This window comes from Penicillium bovifimosum (assembly GCF_028826915.1).
Source record: "Penicillium bovifimosum strain IBT 22155 chromosome Unknown utg000002l_segment0_segment0, whole genome shotgun sequence".
Lineage (NCBI taxonomy): Eukaryota > Fungi > Ascomycota > Eurotiomycetes > Eurotiales > Aspergillaceae > Penicillium > Penicillium bovifimosum.
The window spans coordinates 1,458,767-1,474,588 of record NW_026622711.1 but is presented as its reverse complement, the minus strand read 5'-3'; the positions used below and the strand labels follow the sequence as shown (position 1 = coordinate 1,474,588).

General features: G+C 51.3%; 6 protein-coding genes across 6 annotated transcripts; 5 read left to right on the top strand and 1 right to left on the bottom strand.

The window, feature by feature from the left end:
- Positions 1-454: 454 nt before the first annotated feature.
- Positions 455-3,196, top strand: N7515_001773 (histone deacetylase hosB; the record flags this gene model as incomplete). Its single annotated transcript, XM_056662517.1, has 1 exon — positions 455-3,196. One exon carries the CDS (start codon positions 455-457, stop codon positions 3,194-3,196), a length of 2,742 nt encoding a protein of 913 aa, XP_056524630.1.
- A 1,042-nt stretch (positions 3,197-4,238) lies between these two features.
- N7515_001772 (tellurite-resistance/dicarboxylate transporter family protein) lies at positions 4,239-5,852 on the bottom strand (the record flags this gene model as incomplete). Its single annotated transcript, XM_056662516.1, has 3 exons — positions 4,239-4,596; positions 4,665-5,391; positions 5,480-5,852. 3 exons carry the CDS (start codon positions 5,850-5,852, stop codon positions 4,239-4,241), a joined length of 1,458 nt encoding a protein of 485 aa, XP_056524629.1.
- A 1,183-nt stretch (positions 5,853-7,035) lies between these two features.
- On the top strand, positions 7,036-8,218 carry N7515_001771 (SDR family oxidoreductase; the record flags this gene model as incomplete). The annotated part of the gene is made up of 6 exons (XM_056662515.1): positions 7,036-7,079; positions 7,134-7,358; positions 7,415-7,422; positions 7,484-7,635; positions 7,691-7,785; positions 7,849-8,218. 6 exons carry the CDS (start codon positions 7,036-7,038, stop codon positions 8,216-8,218), a joined length of 894 nt encoding a protein of 297 aa, XP_056524628.1.
- Positions 8,219-8,634: 416 nt separating this feature from the next.
- Positions 8,635-10,412, top strand: N7515_001770 (succinate--CoA ligase (GDP-forming) subunit beta; the record flags this gene model as incomplete). The annotated part of the gene is made up of 8 exons (XM_056662514.1): positions 8,635-8,688; positions 8,773-8,856; positions 8,940-9,012; positions 9,068-9,167; positions 9,229-9,774; positions 9,827-9,873; positions 9,927-10,219; positions 10,278-10,412. The coding sequence occupies 8 exons, from the start codon at positions 8,635-8,637 to the stop codon at positions 10,410-10,412; spliced, it is 1,332 nt and encodes a 443-aa protein (XP_056524627.1).
- Positions 10,413-11,297: 885 nt separating this feature from the next.
- Positions 11,298-11,842, top strand: N7515_001769 (uncharacterized protein; the record flags this gene model as incomplete). Its single annotated transcript, XM_056662513.1, has 2 exons — positions 11,298-11,558; positions 11,618-11,842. The coding sequence occupies 2 exons, from the start codon at positions 11,298-11,300 to the stop codon at positions 11,840-11,842; spliced, it is 486 nt and encodes a 161-aa protein (XP_056524626.1).
- Positions 11,843-13,776: 1,934 nt separating this feature from the next.
- Positions 13,777-15,529, top strand: N7515_001768 (F-box domain protein; the record flags this gene model as incomplete). Its single annotated transcript, XM_056662512.1, has 5 exons — positions 13,777-13,841; positions 13,904-14,069; positions 14,122-14,293; positions 14,407-14,503; positions 14,566-15,529. The coding sequence occupies 5 exons, from the start codon at positions 13,777-13,779 to the stop codon at positions 15,527-15,529; spliced, it is 1,464 nt and encodes a 487-aa protein (XP_056524625.1).
- Between the last annotated feature and the right edge of the window lie 293 nt (positions 15,530-15,822).

Sequence of the window (15,822 nt, the reverse complement as noted above, 5' to 3'; positions counted from 1 at the left end):
TGCATATTGTTCAATTCTTGTCTTTATTGTTTGACTCTTTTGTATTAGACTTGGGGTACTTGCTTGATGGACCCTAATGAAGAGCACGAGCATGCTTTTGGGTGCAAAGTGAGAGAATGAATGAATCACTTCTGAATACATGTTATTCAAGCTAAAGCTACTAAATTGACTAAATATTCGAAAGTGATCTCAAACAATAGAATGATCGAAAGAATGTGTCGTGTAGTTGTTCTAGTATGGTATGGAGATCGACTGAGGCCCTTCCACATGTGGACTAAGCCAAACATGTGAATGATCTCCCCCACACGCGCCTCTTTGTTTCTTTGTTCCCTTTGTTCCCCTTTCCTCTATTCATCAACCTATCATTTTCCCTCCTTCTATCAGGAATCAATGCGATTCAGTATCTATTTATTATTCATAGATCCCCTTTTGTAGATGAATCGACATCTGCAATATGGACCCACACAAGCTCCCCTCCGGTCAGGAGGACCCGCCGTTCGGCGACAGTGAGGGCAACAACAACATCGATGAGTCGCATGATGAAATGATGGATGCTCTGAATCGCCTCACTCTGGCGACAATAACTCCATTGCCTGCATCGCCTCGACTGTCGCCTGTACCATCCAGTCTTCCACCATTTAACACGGTTCAAGACCCTCGATCTGGTCCTTTTATTCCTTCTCAGTCCTCTCAAGCTTCTCGATCTGTTTCTTCACATTCGAGTTACCCTCTACCGGCTACTCCGCCATCGTCGACTGGCTCTACTGCTCGAGACGAACGGCGCAAATCAAATGCGCCTCTCCAGAAGCGCAAGTCCGCTGCATCACTTCGTTCGGTTTCGCAGCCTCACAAAAACCAATCTCCAATACCTCACACTCCTAATCACACCACTTTCACTTCTGCGGTGTCGCCACCCACCGCAAACTCACCTGTCATGCCTACTGCACGTCTTGCATCGGGGTCGGCTCCCGAAGCCATCGTTCCCACTGCTTCCTCTGTTGCCGCTGTCCACTTCGCCAAAGAGCTTGTCTCACACCAATCGGGCGGTCTCGACACCAAGACAGCGGTGATTCTACATGATGATTGCTATGGTCACCGCTACTCCCGACTCGAAGCGCCAAAACGAGAGCTCGATGGAATTGTGGAAAGACCAGAGCGCATCCGTGCCTGTGCCGTGGGCATCTCTGCAGCTTATGTACGTCTGGGATCACGATATGCCGGAGCCCTCCCTTCAGTCTCCAGTCTGAGCCTAGAGAGATTCCCCTTCCAGATCGTAAAGACTGATCGCAAGGTGCGTCTGTCTGAGACTGCTGTTACCGACGTTCATGGAACCCAATGGATGTCAGAACTGAAGTGGATGGGTGAATGTGCCGAAGAACGCCTCCTCGGCGATGGAAACGAAGTGGCTAGGCAGCAGATCCGAGCTGACAATGGTCTCACGGTGGCTGGTCCTCCGTTGAGCCAAGGGGATCTGTATCTATGTTCCGAGTCGATCAAGGCGTTTGAGGGGGCCTTAGGTGGTGTTTGTGAGGGTATTGATCGGGTTTTCAACCCTGGTCCTGTTCAACGGGCCTTTGTTTGTATTCGGCCACCAGGGCACCATTGCTCTGCCGACTTTCCTTCCGGCTTTTGCTGGATCAACAACGTTCATGTCGGTATCTCACATGCCGCAAGCACTCATGGTCTGACCCATGCTGCGATCCTCGATTTTGACCTGCACCATGGTGATGGATCCCAGGATATTACGTACGACCACAACTCCAAGCTGCTGAACAAAGCACGGAGAGAGTTCTTGGCCAGGACCAATGCCAAGGAACTCGCAGATTACGTAGATGCTCCTCCATACACCAAAGCAGCGATCGGGTACTACAGTCTGCACGATGTGAACTCTTTCCCGTGTGAGAACGGTGAACGTGACAAGGTCATGGGAGCCAGCCTTTGTCTTGAGGCACAAAACCAGTCCATCTGGAATGTGCACCTCGAAGGCTGGGATACCATGGATGAATTTTGGGTGCTGTACCGAACAAAGTACAACGCCTTGCTAACCAAGGCCCGTTCCTTCTTGCGCCAGCGCACACTGGCACTCAGTGAAGAACGACGGCAAAATCCTAGTTGTCCACCACCCAAAGCAGCGATCTTCATATCTGCTGGGTTTGATGCCAGTGAGTGGGAGGGCAGCGGGATGCAGCGCCACAGCGTGAAGGTCCCCACTGAATTCTATGCCAAGTTCACTGCAGATGTCATCAGCCTGGCACAGGAAGAGGGCCTTGGCGTCGAGGGCCGCGTGATCAGCATCCTCGAGGGCGGGTACAGTGACCGTGCTCTGTGCTCCGGAGTTCTCAGTCATCTCTCGGGACTGAGCGGGGAGAGCGAGTACAGTGAGGATTGGTGGTCTCAGACCAGTCTTCAAGAAATGGATGCCATCATGGCCCCGCCGTCCAGCAAAGGGCGCAAAAAGGCTGCGTCGACGTACCTCACGGCAACACAATCCTTTACCGCGAAGGTCGTTACCCCCGGGCGCGAGCGCACCCCTGGGGTTCTTGACCCCGGCCTCAATGTGACCCCTCTCCCTGAGGTGAGCTGGGCCGTTGCCACCGAGGAGCTTGCCAAGCTTATTATCCCCAGTGGACGGCAGACCCTCAGCTGCCGCCCAGCGGAGCTGAACCGTCAGCGCCGAGAGCAGGATGCGCGTGTCGCTGGGTTGGAAGTCGGCATTCCCGCCGAGGCCTCCCGCCAGTTGCGCATCCGCAAGCCAAAGGAATCAACGCCTGCACCAGCCACCCCGCGCCCTGCAACTCCCCGGCGGCAAAGCCGCAAGACGCCCAAGACCGTTCAGCCCAGGACCACCACTAGCACCCCCCGTTCCACTCAGGAACCATCCCCTTCCATCGGTGCCTCGCGCCGAAAGAGCGCGAGTGTCAGCCGGGCTGGGAGCCGGGCTGGCACCCCCCGTCGGGGTAACAGCCCGGTCGATGAGGTGCCTCCCGTCCCGCGTCTAATTCTGAGGGTTTCGGCGCCGGACGCGGCGCGCGGAAGTAAGATGTTGGACTCTACGGCCGACCACCATTGGCGTGGTCGCGCCGGGAGGTCTTCAAGGTCTCCAAAAAGGGACAAGAGGAGGAACTCGGGGAGTGCTACCTCTTCCGTTATTGGTTCGCCTGTGGTGAAGGTCAAGGATGAGCAGATGGAAGACTGAGGTCCTCCATCCTGTCCGGCTTTGACCTGTTTTGACCTGTTCTGTTTTTTTTTCCTTTTTGGGGGGTTTTTTCTCACTACTACCTTTTTGTACGATACCCACGTTTGTTTCATATCTGAATTCTATGTTCTATTTCTCTTCAAATTGACAGTCCATGATAAGCTGGTAGACCGGCGTCCGGCTCTGAGGCAAGCTAACGAGTACCACCTCATGATAAGATGATCCGGTATTCAATCGATATTCGCCCAGTCTTCACAGTCAACTCTACCTACTCAATCCAACTTCTACACGTCTTACAAGCAAGTCTTTAGCTCTTGAACCACTCATATCTACCATCTTCCCACTCACTCGGGCTTTAACGAACGACCACAATCTCGGCACTGACAGAATCCGCACCGAGAAATGCAAGAATAATTGAGAATATACAAATGCAGGAGGTGAATTAATTAATTCCTTCCATAACGTTAAATTGGGGCGACTACATGCCCGGTATAATGTTGACAATCTCACATACGGATTAAAACTGGCAGATTATCAGTTGAAGTATGAAGCAATCTTTCATCAAATGGGCTTGTGGTTTAGGGGTATAATACCCGCTTCGCATTGCAGTGACTAGCTCACTCATCCGATTGCGGGGGGTCCCGGGTTCAATTCCCGGCGAGTCCATTTCTTTTTTATTCTTTTTTTTTTTCTATAGAAGTTATTTTGTTTTTGTAGTCTTCGGGGTATGGTTATGGTTCTTTTTTGCAGTCGAATGCTAATTGGATATCTAGATTGAGCTATCTCTGCAGTAGAAGCGATATACTTGCCCGCGGGGTTATGTCTAGGGTCGGGGATTTTCCATGGTTCTTGCTGGCATATATATTGCCGGGTACTTTTATACTAGCACTGGTGACATGCACCACGGGCATGTTTTTTATCTATATATTGAGCTGGATCCACCCATTTGTCGCAGTCAAAGAGATTAGGTAGAATACATTGGATAGATTCCACTAGAACTATATACAAAGTAAAGAACTAGGTATCGGAAAACCCCGATTGATCATGCAGGACTAGCACTTTCATCCCCAGGCGAAGCAGCTGGCTTCACCCGAACGATCTCGAAACCACCCTCATCTCTATCCTCACCCTTCTGCGGCCACAGGATCTGTCGCGTTATAATAGCCCGGATCATCATATAACACACAAAGAAGTACATCAACAGCAGCGGGAACACCGCCACACACCCAACAATGTTTATAGCCTTGGAAGAGAATGCTTGCCCAATAGCGAAGGTAGCAGTGATCAATGCAGTATTAGGGAAAATGAACGAGAACCAGGTCATTGAGAAATCAATGCGGCCATGTCCGATCGCCGACCAATGGGCAGCACCTGCAATGAGGAAGAAGAATATTGCCAACCTAGGAAACAGTCAGTAGAGTAGACCACAAAGGATCAACAGAGAAGTTGGAGTGTAGAGCAAACATACCCCCAAAGCCAAAGACACGAAAAATTAATCCCAAACCTGAACACATCCGCCGCCAACAGCCCATTCCCCATAAAATCCACTGGAAACGACCTCCGCGCCCCAGCAGCCATATTCACCAACCCAGCCACGGTAAACCCACTCGGACCAACCGAAACAAACATACCCGGCCTCAGATTCTCCCTCGGCAACTTCTGCGTCATCAACCGATAGATAAACGCCGAATAAACCATCAACGAAACCAAAAACCCAACGCCCTGAATAGTCACCCCGCCAATAATAACCGGCAGAGACTGCGAGGGCTCCAGCTTCGAACTGAGAATCCCAGCATGCGGACCAATGATCAGCATCGGGTACGCGGGGAAGATCCAAATGGGCGTCATCTGGGCTATCGTGAACGTCTGCGTCGACCAGAGGAGAAGATAGATGCCCGCCGAGAACATGACGGCGAGCGCAGCGTCGATCCAGAAGAGAATGCAGACTGCGCGCATTAGCCAGGGGCCGGTATTTTGCGGTCCGTATTGCGAGATGTTGATCAGGATTGTGCCGAAGGAGACTATTGCTGCGGGGACGAATAGTGATTCAGTGGGGTGCATTAGGGATGCTTTGAATGTGTAAGGGAAATTGTAGAAGCGGATGAGTAGCGCTGTCCAGATGAGGAGGTATAGAGCGATATTGATGAGGAATACCACGATGCCAATTGTATCAAGGCCTCTGAATCGGAATGGGACTGTGTTTCATTAGATTTTAACCAATCTTTGCAAATATCGCATAGCATGATACATCATGGCATGTAAGTAAATCCATTCAACACATACCTTCATAAAATACATTAGCAAGCCCCCCCGTCGCCATCGTCAACGTAAAATAAGCCCAAGTAACATGTCGAATGCGCTTCTTCCATCCCAACTCCCCCGACGCCGTACGTTCATGCCCGGACAGGCCCAGCCCGTTATGATCCCGGCAAGTCCCGGGTTCTCTATCTGGCTTCGATTTCAGAGTTGCCCGCGACGAAGCACGCTGTAGCGCAGCTTCCAGGGCGGAAGAATGGACATCGCGCAAACTGGAACTATCTTCGACGGCGCCGAGGATCGAGAGTGCGCGCTCGGCATCCTCGATTGTTGGGGTTCGATAGCCATCTTCGCCTGGGCTGCGCATGTGTCGGGGAAGTTCTTGGAGTTCGGTGGCCATTACTGGGGGTTTGGGGCTGGGTTTAGGAATATGTAGGGCTGGTTATGTACGGGATTCGATGGTCTGGGGTTTTTAGTTTTTTTTTCTTTCCCCTCATTGAATCTTGATTTGGGGTTGATATCTTGCGGGTGGTGGCGGCATGGGCGATGTTGGTGATATCGCATTAAAGATGTGAGTTTAGCATGGGTGAAGGGAGAGATGCGATTATCCTGGGGTTTGGTGGAGGCTTGTGTATTAATTTAAGGCTGATTCAAGGCACGGAATTGCGATAGTTGGGTCGTTACTTGGGCTCGGGGATCTACGGGCGTTAATGTGGGGACCGGATGGCGAAACCTTGAAATGGGAAATTATATTGCGGATACTATGGAGATGTATGCATTCATCGTGCATGGATCTCAGCCCTAGGCTTCGTTTGTCTGTGCTCACTGCTCAGCCTTTGATGTCATTATTCAGTTCTACTGTAGGTACTAGGTATAGATAGCCGAATCCATCATAGCTAGGTAGCTTGCCGTTACTTAACGTGACTGTTGTATACCCTGTCCAACCTACCTTCCCAGAACAGCTGACTTGATCTTATATGAAAACTCTTCTCTTCTTCCATTCTCCTCTGTATGCAAGTTAGTCTCTGCCAACTTCATTTTCTTCAAAAATCAGGGTATACCCTTCCCGTTTTGCAGCAGGGTTCCTACCCAGTGCAACTGCAATAGCAACACAACATCCAGTAGCCTCACACCAGATATGCCGAAGTATGCAAAGTCAATACCCGACAATCTAGATTCTAGCATAACTTGCTGTCATTGGTATGCTCCTGAGAAGGATTTGTGTAATGTGTCAGTATCATCCACAGACTACCTCGCATACCGGAAAAAGGGAGCTACTGAATGGATACATAGCAGTTGATATTCTTGGCAGTCGTCAGTTTTGGCTATATTCTTTATCTCAAGCTGGTTCCGAACTTTTTCACTTCTTCAAGCCACTACGTACTATTTATTAGACACCAAATAGGAAATAGGGCTTAGGGTTCCAAGGTTGCAACGTCGAAACGTCGAGCCGAGGCATATCTGTTTGGTCTCCACTTGTACATCGTACACAGTAGACATAGCTCGGCAATACAAACAGCTGTCCTACCGCAATCAATCCTCTAGTCTCGACAACATATTCACTAGACTCTTCTGCGTTAAACATGTCGGGAGTGACAGATACCCGCAGATCGGTGCTGATCACAGGGTAAGCCATACGCGACGAAAGAAATACACCGTGATCAGGTACTGATATGCCTAGGTGTTCCCCTGGCGGCATCGGAAACGCGCTCGCGCGCGAATTCAACAGACAAGGCCTGCGTGTGCTGGCCACCGCTCGTGAAGCAGCGACTATCTCAGATCTGGCAGATATCGGCATCGAAACATTAAGCCTGACTGTGGATGACCCGGAGAGTGTGAAAGCGTGCTTTGCGGATGTCGAAACGAGACTCCGCGACAAGGGTCTTGACTATCTCGTTAACAATGCGTGAGCACACCTTGGGAGTTTATCTGTTGATGGTGCATCAGGCTAATCATAAACAGTGGTCGGAGTATGTAACTCCATGCATGTGGCTTGGACGAAATATCCAAATCAGATACTGACAGCTACAGATTACACCGTACCCGCCATGGAAGTAGACATCGTCGAAGTCCGCCAGACCTTCGAGACCAATCTGTTCTCGGTCATTACCATGTGCCAGACCTTCCTGCCCTTGCTCATCAAGGCAAAAGGCACTATTGTGCAGATTGGTTCCGTCGCCGGGGTGAGTTTGCGAATCCAGCAGCTTCCAGAGAACCCACCCAATTGACAATTGCTAGATCATTCCATACGTGTTCGGTTCGGTCTACAATGCCTCCAAAGCAGCACTGCACTCGTTCAGTGACACCCTTCGGGTGGAGCTGGCCCCATTCGGGTTCGTTTTATGGCCCCCGCCCCGCCCAACCCAGTATTCCCGTTTTCTAACAAGGCCTGACAGTGTCCACGTAACGACCATCGTTACCGGCGGTGTTCAATCGCGCATTGCGCGCACCGACCGGAGCCTGCAACCCGGTTCCCTATATTCCCCAATCGAGAACGAGTATCTCTCCCGTGTGAAGCACAGCCAGCACAATGCTATGCCGAACGCCGCCTACGCTCGTAGTGTCGTTTCCCAAGTGCTGTATGGCTCAGCGCCATGGCGTTGGTTGTGGCCGTGGGCTCAGGGTCGCAAGGCATGGATCTGGGAAGGTCGTGCTAGCTGGTTGATATGGGCATTGTCCGGAGGGTGGGCTTGGTCGGGTCTGTTTGGTCGAACTATGACTAAAATGTTCAAACTCTGGAAGATTAAAAATGCCTCAGGCAAATAATGGGGGAAATGGTGGCTTTTGATCTTGGCGGGTATTCGGGTCTCGGTTGAGCTTGCCGGGTGGAGGTCAATATAATAATGTATAGCAATGGATCAAGAGCTTCAAGATAATATCAAGATGGATTCAAACAGAAAGAAACACCAGTAACTATATACCAAGTACACAGTAGGAAAGGAGATAAATCCCGACCTCAATAGCCTCGTCCCGCTCGATTTCGGGGCGCATGCTGAGTCATGCCGAGGACGGCAGCTGGTTGGCTGAGCACCCGGTTTTGGTTTTACCGCGACGCAATGTCGGAAGTGAAAAAGAAAGCTGTTTCTCCCGGTCCCTGAATACCAACCATCTACGAAGTAAAACGGGCTTCATATATTCGCCCTTCTACACCTTCTCCCCTTCCTTTCATCCTAATATTCATCATGTTCAAGCTTGCTCGCGGTAGACCCGTTGCCGCGGCTTTCAAGGCTGCTACAGTGAGTTAGATATCTTCCCTGTTTCGAGAGCAGGTCAGCACTTGATATCTCGATCGGATGCTGATTGGAACCGTGAAATTTTAGCAACCCGCCGTTCAGGGCAGACTCGCTGTCCAGAAGCGCAACCTTTCTATCCACGAGTACCTCTCCGCAAGACTCCTCAAGTCGGTACGTGCATACCCATGGTTACCCCTTCGGTCGCCCGAAAAAAAAAGAATTAGGGATTCGGGTTCGCTAATCCATCACCCCAGTATGGTGTCGGTGTCCCCAAGGGTGAGGTCGCCAACACTGCTGAAGAGGCCGAGGCTATTGCCAAGTCCATCGGTAAATAGAATCAACTGCTTCGACCCCTTGAACGCGCTTGCTGAACAGTACACAGGTGGTGGTGATCTCGTTATCAAGGCCCAGGTCCTCGCCGGTGGCCGTGGTAAGGGTCAGTTCGACAATGGCCTCAAGGGCGGTGTCCGTGTGATCTACTCGTGAGTTCGATCATCGCGATAAAGCACCGGAGACAATGAAAGCTGATAGATATCGTCGCAGTCCTACCGAGGCCAAGATGTTCGCTGGCCAGATGATCGGCCACAAGCTCGTCACCAAGCAGACCGGCGCTGGCGGCCGTATCTGTAACTCCGTCTACATTTGCGAGCGCAAGTTCGCCCGTCGTGAATTCTACCTCGCTGTCCTCCTGGACCGCACCACCCGTGGTCCCGTCATCGTCGCGTCCTCCCAGGGTGGCATGGATATCGAGGCTGTCGCCAAGGAGAACCCCGAGGCTATCATCACCACTCCCATTGATATCCACGTTGGTGTGACCGACGACATTGCTCGCACTATCGCCACCGATCTTGGCTTCTCCCCCCAGTGCATTGAGGACGCCAAGTCCACCATCCAGAACCTCTACAAGTGCTTCATGGAGCGCGATGCTACCCAGATCGAGATCAACCCCTTGTCTGAGACCTCCGACCACCAGGTCCTGGCCATGGATGCCAAGCTTGGCTTCGATGACAACGCCGAGTTCCGTCAGAAGGAGGCTTTCTCGTGGCGCGATGTTTCCCAGGAGGATGCCGATGAGGTCAAGGCTGCCGAGTAGGTTTATTGTTTGATGAAACGTGTGGAAACGTTGCTGACTTCTTTTCAGGCACGGTCTTAACTTCATCAAGCTCGATGGTGACATTGGCTGCCTTGGTAAGCATCTTCTCAATGTCGCACAATATGGCAACGCTAATCTCTGTCCATAGTCAACGGCGCTGGTCTCGCCATGGCCACCATGGATATCATCAAGCTTAACGGCGGTACCCCCGCTAACTTCCTCGACGTCGGCGGTGGTGCCACCCCCGCTGCCATTCGCAGCGCCTTCGAGCTCATCACCAGCGACCCCAAGGTCTCTGCCATCTTCGTTAACATCTTCGGTGGTATCGTCCGCTGTGACGCCATCGCCCAGGGTCTGATCAACGTCGTCAACGAGATGAACCTGCGCACTCCCATCATCGCCCGTCTCCAGGGTACCAACATGGAGATGGCCCACAAGCTGGTATGATTCAATTCCTGGTAGCTGTTTTTGTCTAGGTCAATAACTAACCCAATTCCAGATCAACGAGTCCGGTCTCAAGATCTTCTCCATCGAGGACCTCCAGACCGCCGCCGAGAAGTCCGTCCAGTTCTCCAAGGTCGTCAAGATGGCCCGTGAGATCGACGTCGGTGTTGAGTTCACCCTCGGCATCTAAAGGGTCGGTAGATATGACCCCTGTTAGCTTATAATGATAGAGAGGGTGGGGAGCATTTTCATTTGCCTTTTATTACCTGGGCTTGCGAACCGAACTGAAACCGCCGCAGTGACATCTTAGAGAGATCTTTGTAATGCTTGCGTGCCTGTTCCTTGTGTCATTTATTAATTTTTTGTCACTGTATTCTTGAATTTCTATGTGACCTAGATCAGTTCCTAATCGGAAGGGATGTGTGAGAGTGCGACTTTGGATTGGTTCTTCTGGATTGTGTATTTTCTATGGATCATACATGCATTGTGCATTTGTATGTAAATCTAACAACAGTAATTTTCAAAACCCTGCTATTTTAGGGGTGACCTGCAACTGCAAGGCTTAGGGCGGTTACTTGAAGTTGAGCCCCAAAGTGGTTCTTACTGTTTACACAGTATTATTGCCTATCGGCCCGAAATGTCACTTCCGGAATCCCTGCTTCCGATTGGTCAGTTGTAAGGTAAAGTACATGATCTCCTACCGCCTGCCTATTACACGCTTCCCCGTAACGCGTAAACATTTAATCTACTGTGTATCCTCTTACAATCTACACCTTCACAATGACCGACAATCCTATTCCTACGTCCCGTCCCTGCACACGTTGCCGTGCGTCGAAACTGTTGTTCGAATATCACCCTCATCGAGGACAGCTTCTTACTCGTACTTGCCGGACTTGCCGGGATAGCTGTTCCGCGTACGAAGTTCGCAGTCCATTAACAATATTTTCCCACATGAAGCTTTTTTGCTAACATACGGAATGGTTAGAAATCCCGCAAGAGAACGGCCTCTGAAGCTCAGCTTTCCCCTCAGCCTCCTCGCCAGATTGTATGGGCACCACCGACTCTTGCACCATCGATGCTGCAACCCATTGTGTCCTCTCGATCTTGTCGTATCGTACCGGCGCCCACTACTTCGAAAGCTAGCTACGCTGCCAATCCCAAGCCAATGGTAACGGGGTCCTCTCGATACCGTCCTATCGCACCGGCGCCCGCTACTTCAAAGCCTAGCTACGCTGCCAATCCCAAGCCAATGGTAACGAGGTCCTCTCGATATCGTCCTATTGCACCGGCGCCTGCTACTTCAAAGCCTAGCTACGCTGCCAATCCCAAGGCAATGGTAACGGCGTCCTCTCGATACCGTCCTATTGCACCGGCGCCCACTACTTCAAATCGTAGCTCCGCTACCGGTTCCCAGGAAACATCTGTGCTACACCCAGGTCCCTCTCCGGCCCTTCCATCCTCTCAACATCATCACTTAGCGTCCCCGCCTGCTGCTTCAAACCGTTACCACGGCACCGGTCCCCAGGCAGCATCGATGCTATCCCCAAATGCCTCTCCGGACCTTCCTCCACCTTCTCAACATCATCGTTCAGCGGCCTCGCCCACTACTTCAGACCGTAGCTGCGCTACCGAGCCCCAGGCGACATCTAGGCTACCCCCAATTGCCTCTACGGACCTTCCTCCATCCTCTCAGCATCATCGTTTAGTGTTCTTGATTACTGTTTCAGACCCCTTTCGATCCTCTGGACATCGTCCTATCGCACCGGCGCCCACTACTTCAAATCGCCCTATCTCCCCTCCAACACCGCTGCGTGAGCGTTCCGCCGCCAATCTAAACGTCCGTCCGTCTACCACACGCTGTAGCCGGTGCCACAACAAACGATCCCTGGGTGCGTTCCTCAACGCCAGAAAAAATAAGGAGCTCAAAACCTGCGACTCATGCCGCGCGCCTAGACCCGACGCCCCTGTCCATACTGCTGGAAATCCTGCCGTCGATGTGAACGCCCCGCCCCCGGCCCAGCGCCGTCGCCTGTCAGGACGGGTCGAGAACGAGGCCCCCGTGCGTGCCAGTACCATTGATCTTGCTGACAATCCTGTCAAACTGGAGGAGGCCCAGACCCAGGAAACATCTGTGCTACCCCCAAAGGCCTCTCCGGATCTTCCATCCTCTCAACGTTATCACTTAGCGTCCTCACCCACTACTTCAGACGGTAGCCACGGGATAGGTCCCCAGGCAGCATCGATGCTATCCCCAAATGCCTCTCCGGACCTTCCTTCATCTTCTCAACATCATCGTTCAGCGGCCTCGCCCACTACTTCAGACCGTAACTGTGCTACCGAGCCCCAGGCGACATCTACGCTACCCCCAATTGCCTCTCCGGACCTTTCTCCATCCTCTCAGCATCATCGTTTAGCGTCCTCGACTACTGCTTCAGACCCCATTCAGTCCTCTGGATATCGTCCTATCGCACCGTCGCCCACTATTTTGACCGTAGCTTCGCCGTTATTGAGCAGGAGTGACAGCTTCTCGAGGGGTCCATGAAAAACTTCGAGCCAAAGCTTGAGACCTGCGACCGGTGCGGTGGACGTTGGTTCAAGATGAATCTAGACGCGGACCGCGCTTGGCAGAAACTGCGCGGCCTTACCTTTTACAAAGGGGCCAAGTTGCTGAAACAGTACATCCAGCACTGTCCAACCTGCATTGAAACCCGCGTTCAGAGGCATCGCCCCTACGGAACTCTACAGTCAATTGTTTCTCTCCCTATCCCTTTCCACACCGGCATCACCACTATTATGTTGAGCGTGATGGTGTGGAAGATGGTAGGAGGAGAAATGATTGGTTGTAGAGAACCGTAGGAATGCGGCGCTGACTTGATTGTAGACCTGACTTTTGGCAGAACTTCGGAAGTACTCCAAGAAAGCTCACGCCAAGCAACAACTAAACGTGCAAAGGTTGTAAACATTTCTACATACCCTCCTGACTCAGATAGATTCAGCGAGACAACAGCATCTTCGATGTAGGTCAGCACGTGGTCTCTCAACCTTCGATCCCAACGCATATACATCTAGCCTGGACGCCCTCTCCGAAGTATTTGTAACTCCCCTCTTCACCCACCACTTCTCTTCTTCAACTACCACCCTCAGAACCATTCCCCGTCCTTCGTCCCGGAAGCTTCAGCACTATCGTTTTCAGACCGGGAATTGATAGTTAGCTAGTAGAGATAACTGAAACAGCAGCCTACGGGTCTGGTGGATTGAACATTCTCAGCAGCTGCCCTCGCAGGTAGCCTTTGACCTCACCTTTTTTCCATGATTCCATCTTGAATGATCATCCTCTGTTAGAAAAGACTTGGTCTATCTTCCTTTTCTGACTCTGCGTCCTGTGCAAACCACAGCTGTCATTTACCTCGCGTTACGCGTAAGGCGGGCGCGTCGCGACTTATCGGCCTTCGCCTTTCGACCCTATCGCCCCGCTGAAGGGTCTTGGAGTTATCCATCTTCCATCCCAGGTCCGTCAATTCCTATCTTCGGGCCATTCCTCTGGGTGATACACCATGGACTCTGTATCTATCTTAGAGGCCTTCAAGGCTATTAGCGACAAAAGGAGTCGCGAAGAAATGTATGCCCCAGACCCTAAATCGCAGTCCATCAGGATATCACCGTGGATGCTGACAAAAGTAGCCTGAACGAGCTGGTGGGCAGCCTACGATCTGATGAGATACGGCAAGTGAAAAGCCGTCTCAACAATATCAAGCTTCAGTGTGATGTGGTTGCTGGGTTGCCCCATGAGATTGTTACCATGGTGGTACCGCACCTAAACGTGGAGGACGTCGTTGTCTTCCGAAGAGTATGATACCATTGTTTCGACACTTGCGATGCCTCCTAATAGGGTTACGAAGGTCTCGAAACGGTGGAATGAGATTTTCACCGATACTACCGTGGTGCGCACTGCGCTTAGAACTCACACCGGGCAGAATGTCACCCACTCTGAGTCTCTTGATGCGTTAATAAGGAGAAGGTTTAGGGCCGAAAGAGGGTACCCGGCCACCGTGGTCACCATGCCCCATGACAGTATGAAGGTGGGGGAAACAATCAACAGTCGCTCAGTCTATATAATGGTGTCTGTGCATGGCTCGAATCCGAACGGCTTATCCCAGAAACTACTTTGTTCGTTTTGGACCTAGTAAGGGGGAAGTGGGAAGCCCTATTGACTCCCAATCGAGAGGGACTAGCCAGCGTCCTGGTCTCAGATACTCTGATCTCGGCTATCTCACAGCGAGGGTATGTACCCAGGGATCAAACCGTCTTTTGGTGTTAGACACAGCACTGACTTGGCATAACAGGTACTGTCATGTCTGGAAATGGCCTACAGGAGAATTCAAGTCCTTCCGCATACCCTCTCCATCCGTCACGCATCACGTAGCCCATGGATCCAAGATCCTGCTGAGCTTTGAGCACAGTAAGGACTTCTCCGAGGTGGTTCACTTCTGCTTCGATTCCGGGCTGTCTCGTGCAGTCACAGTCAAGAATAGTGTGGCTATTCTCTTTGTGTCATTACATGCAAGCGAAGATCAGTTTTCTTTAATTTCCGCATGCAAGACAAGTGGCGAGCCATTTGATTATCGGGAACAGCCACTTTGTCGGGAGGATCATAAGTTGCAGGTACATAAGTTTTCTGTCCACGACAACGAATTTGTCTGCTCCTGGACGCAGGACCAAGACTTGCCTTGTGGTCGCCACGGATGGAGGCTTTCAAAAGACAGACACGGAGTTGACAGAGAATGCCGCCACCCCAGTCAAAGTTCCAGATTGCTGTGGTCCATTTACGAATACACCATCGATGACAGCGAGGACGACGAGGACGACGTCTTTTCATACAAGCCCACAGCCAGAGAATACTCGTCAGTGCATCTCTCACTAGAGGCCAACGACCATATTACCGTGCATTGCACCTACCAAGCAGAACATTCCAACTTCATCAATGCCTACCTAGACCGTCCAGGCCAAGGCACGGAGTTAATGTTTCGCTACACGAAGGGAACAGACGATCGGAAATTCCAAGTACACCTTGGTTCTGAAATCCTGACACGCTCAAGTGCCAGCACCACGAATGTGCTTTCATTTAACGTCAAGCGTTGGCTGTTTCCACCGCCCATCGACGACTGCACTACGATTGTCGCAGATGGGGACTTTCTGATATTTTGGTATCGATATGACGACATGTATATCTGGTGCTTCGATGAGAACTGGGAGCCCTCTGGGCCGCTTAAGAAGAAGAACCTTGGACGCAGATGGCCTAGGATATAGAACATAGTAGTTGATATCGAAGCTTTGAATAACTATGATAAGGGCATAATGGCATAATTCAAAGCTCAGACAGTTTATAGGGGAGGTTGACCTAAGGCTAACCCCCTATTCTGCTCCACCAACTTTTCTTTTTCCTTTCATCCCTGTATAACTTCGTCTTCTCACATTCTGCAGATCCGATTTCACGCATTTCCGGCCCCCTTCCCCGCAGCCTCAATCTTGACCTTTTCGAGACTTTTTATTTATTTCATATTTCATCTGAACCCTTTGCGCAATGACTTGAGTATTGGTTG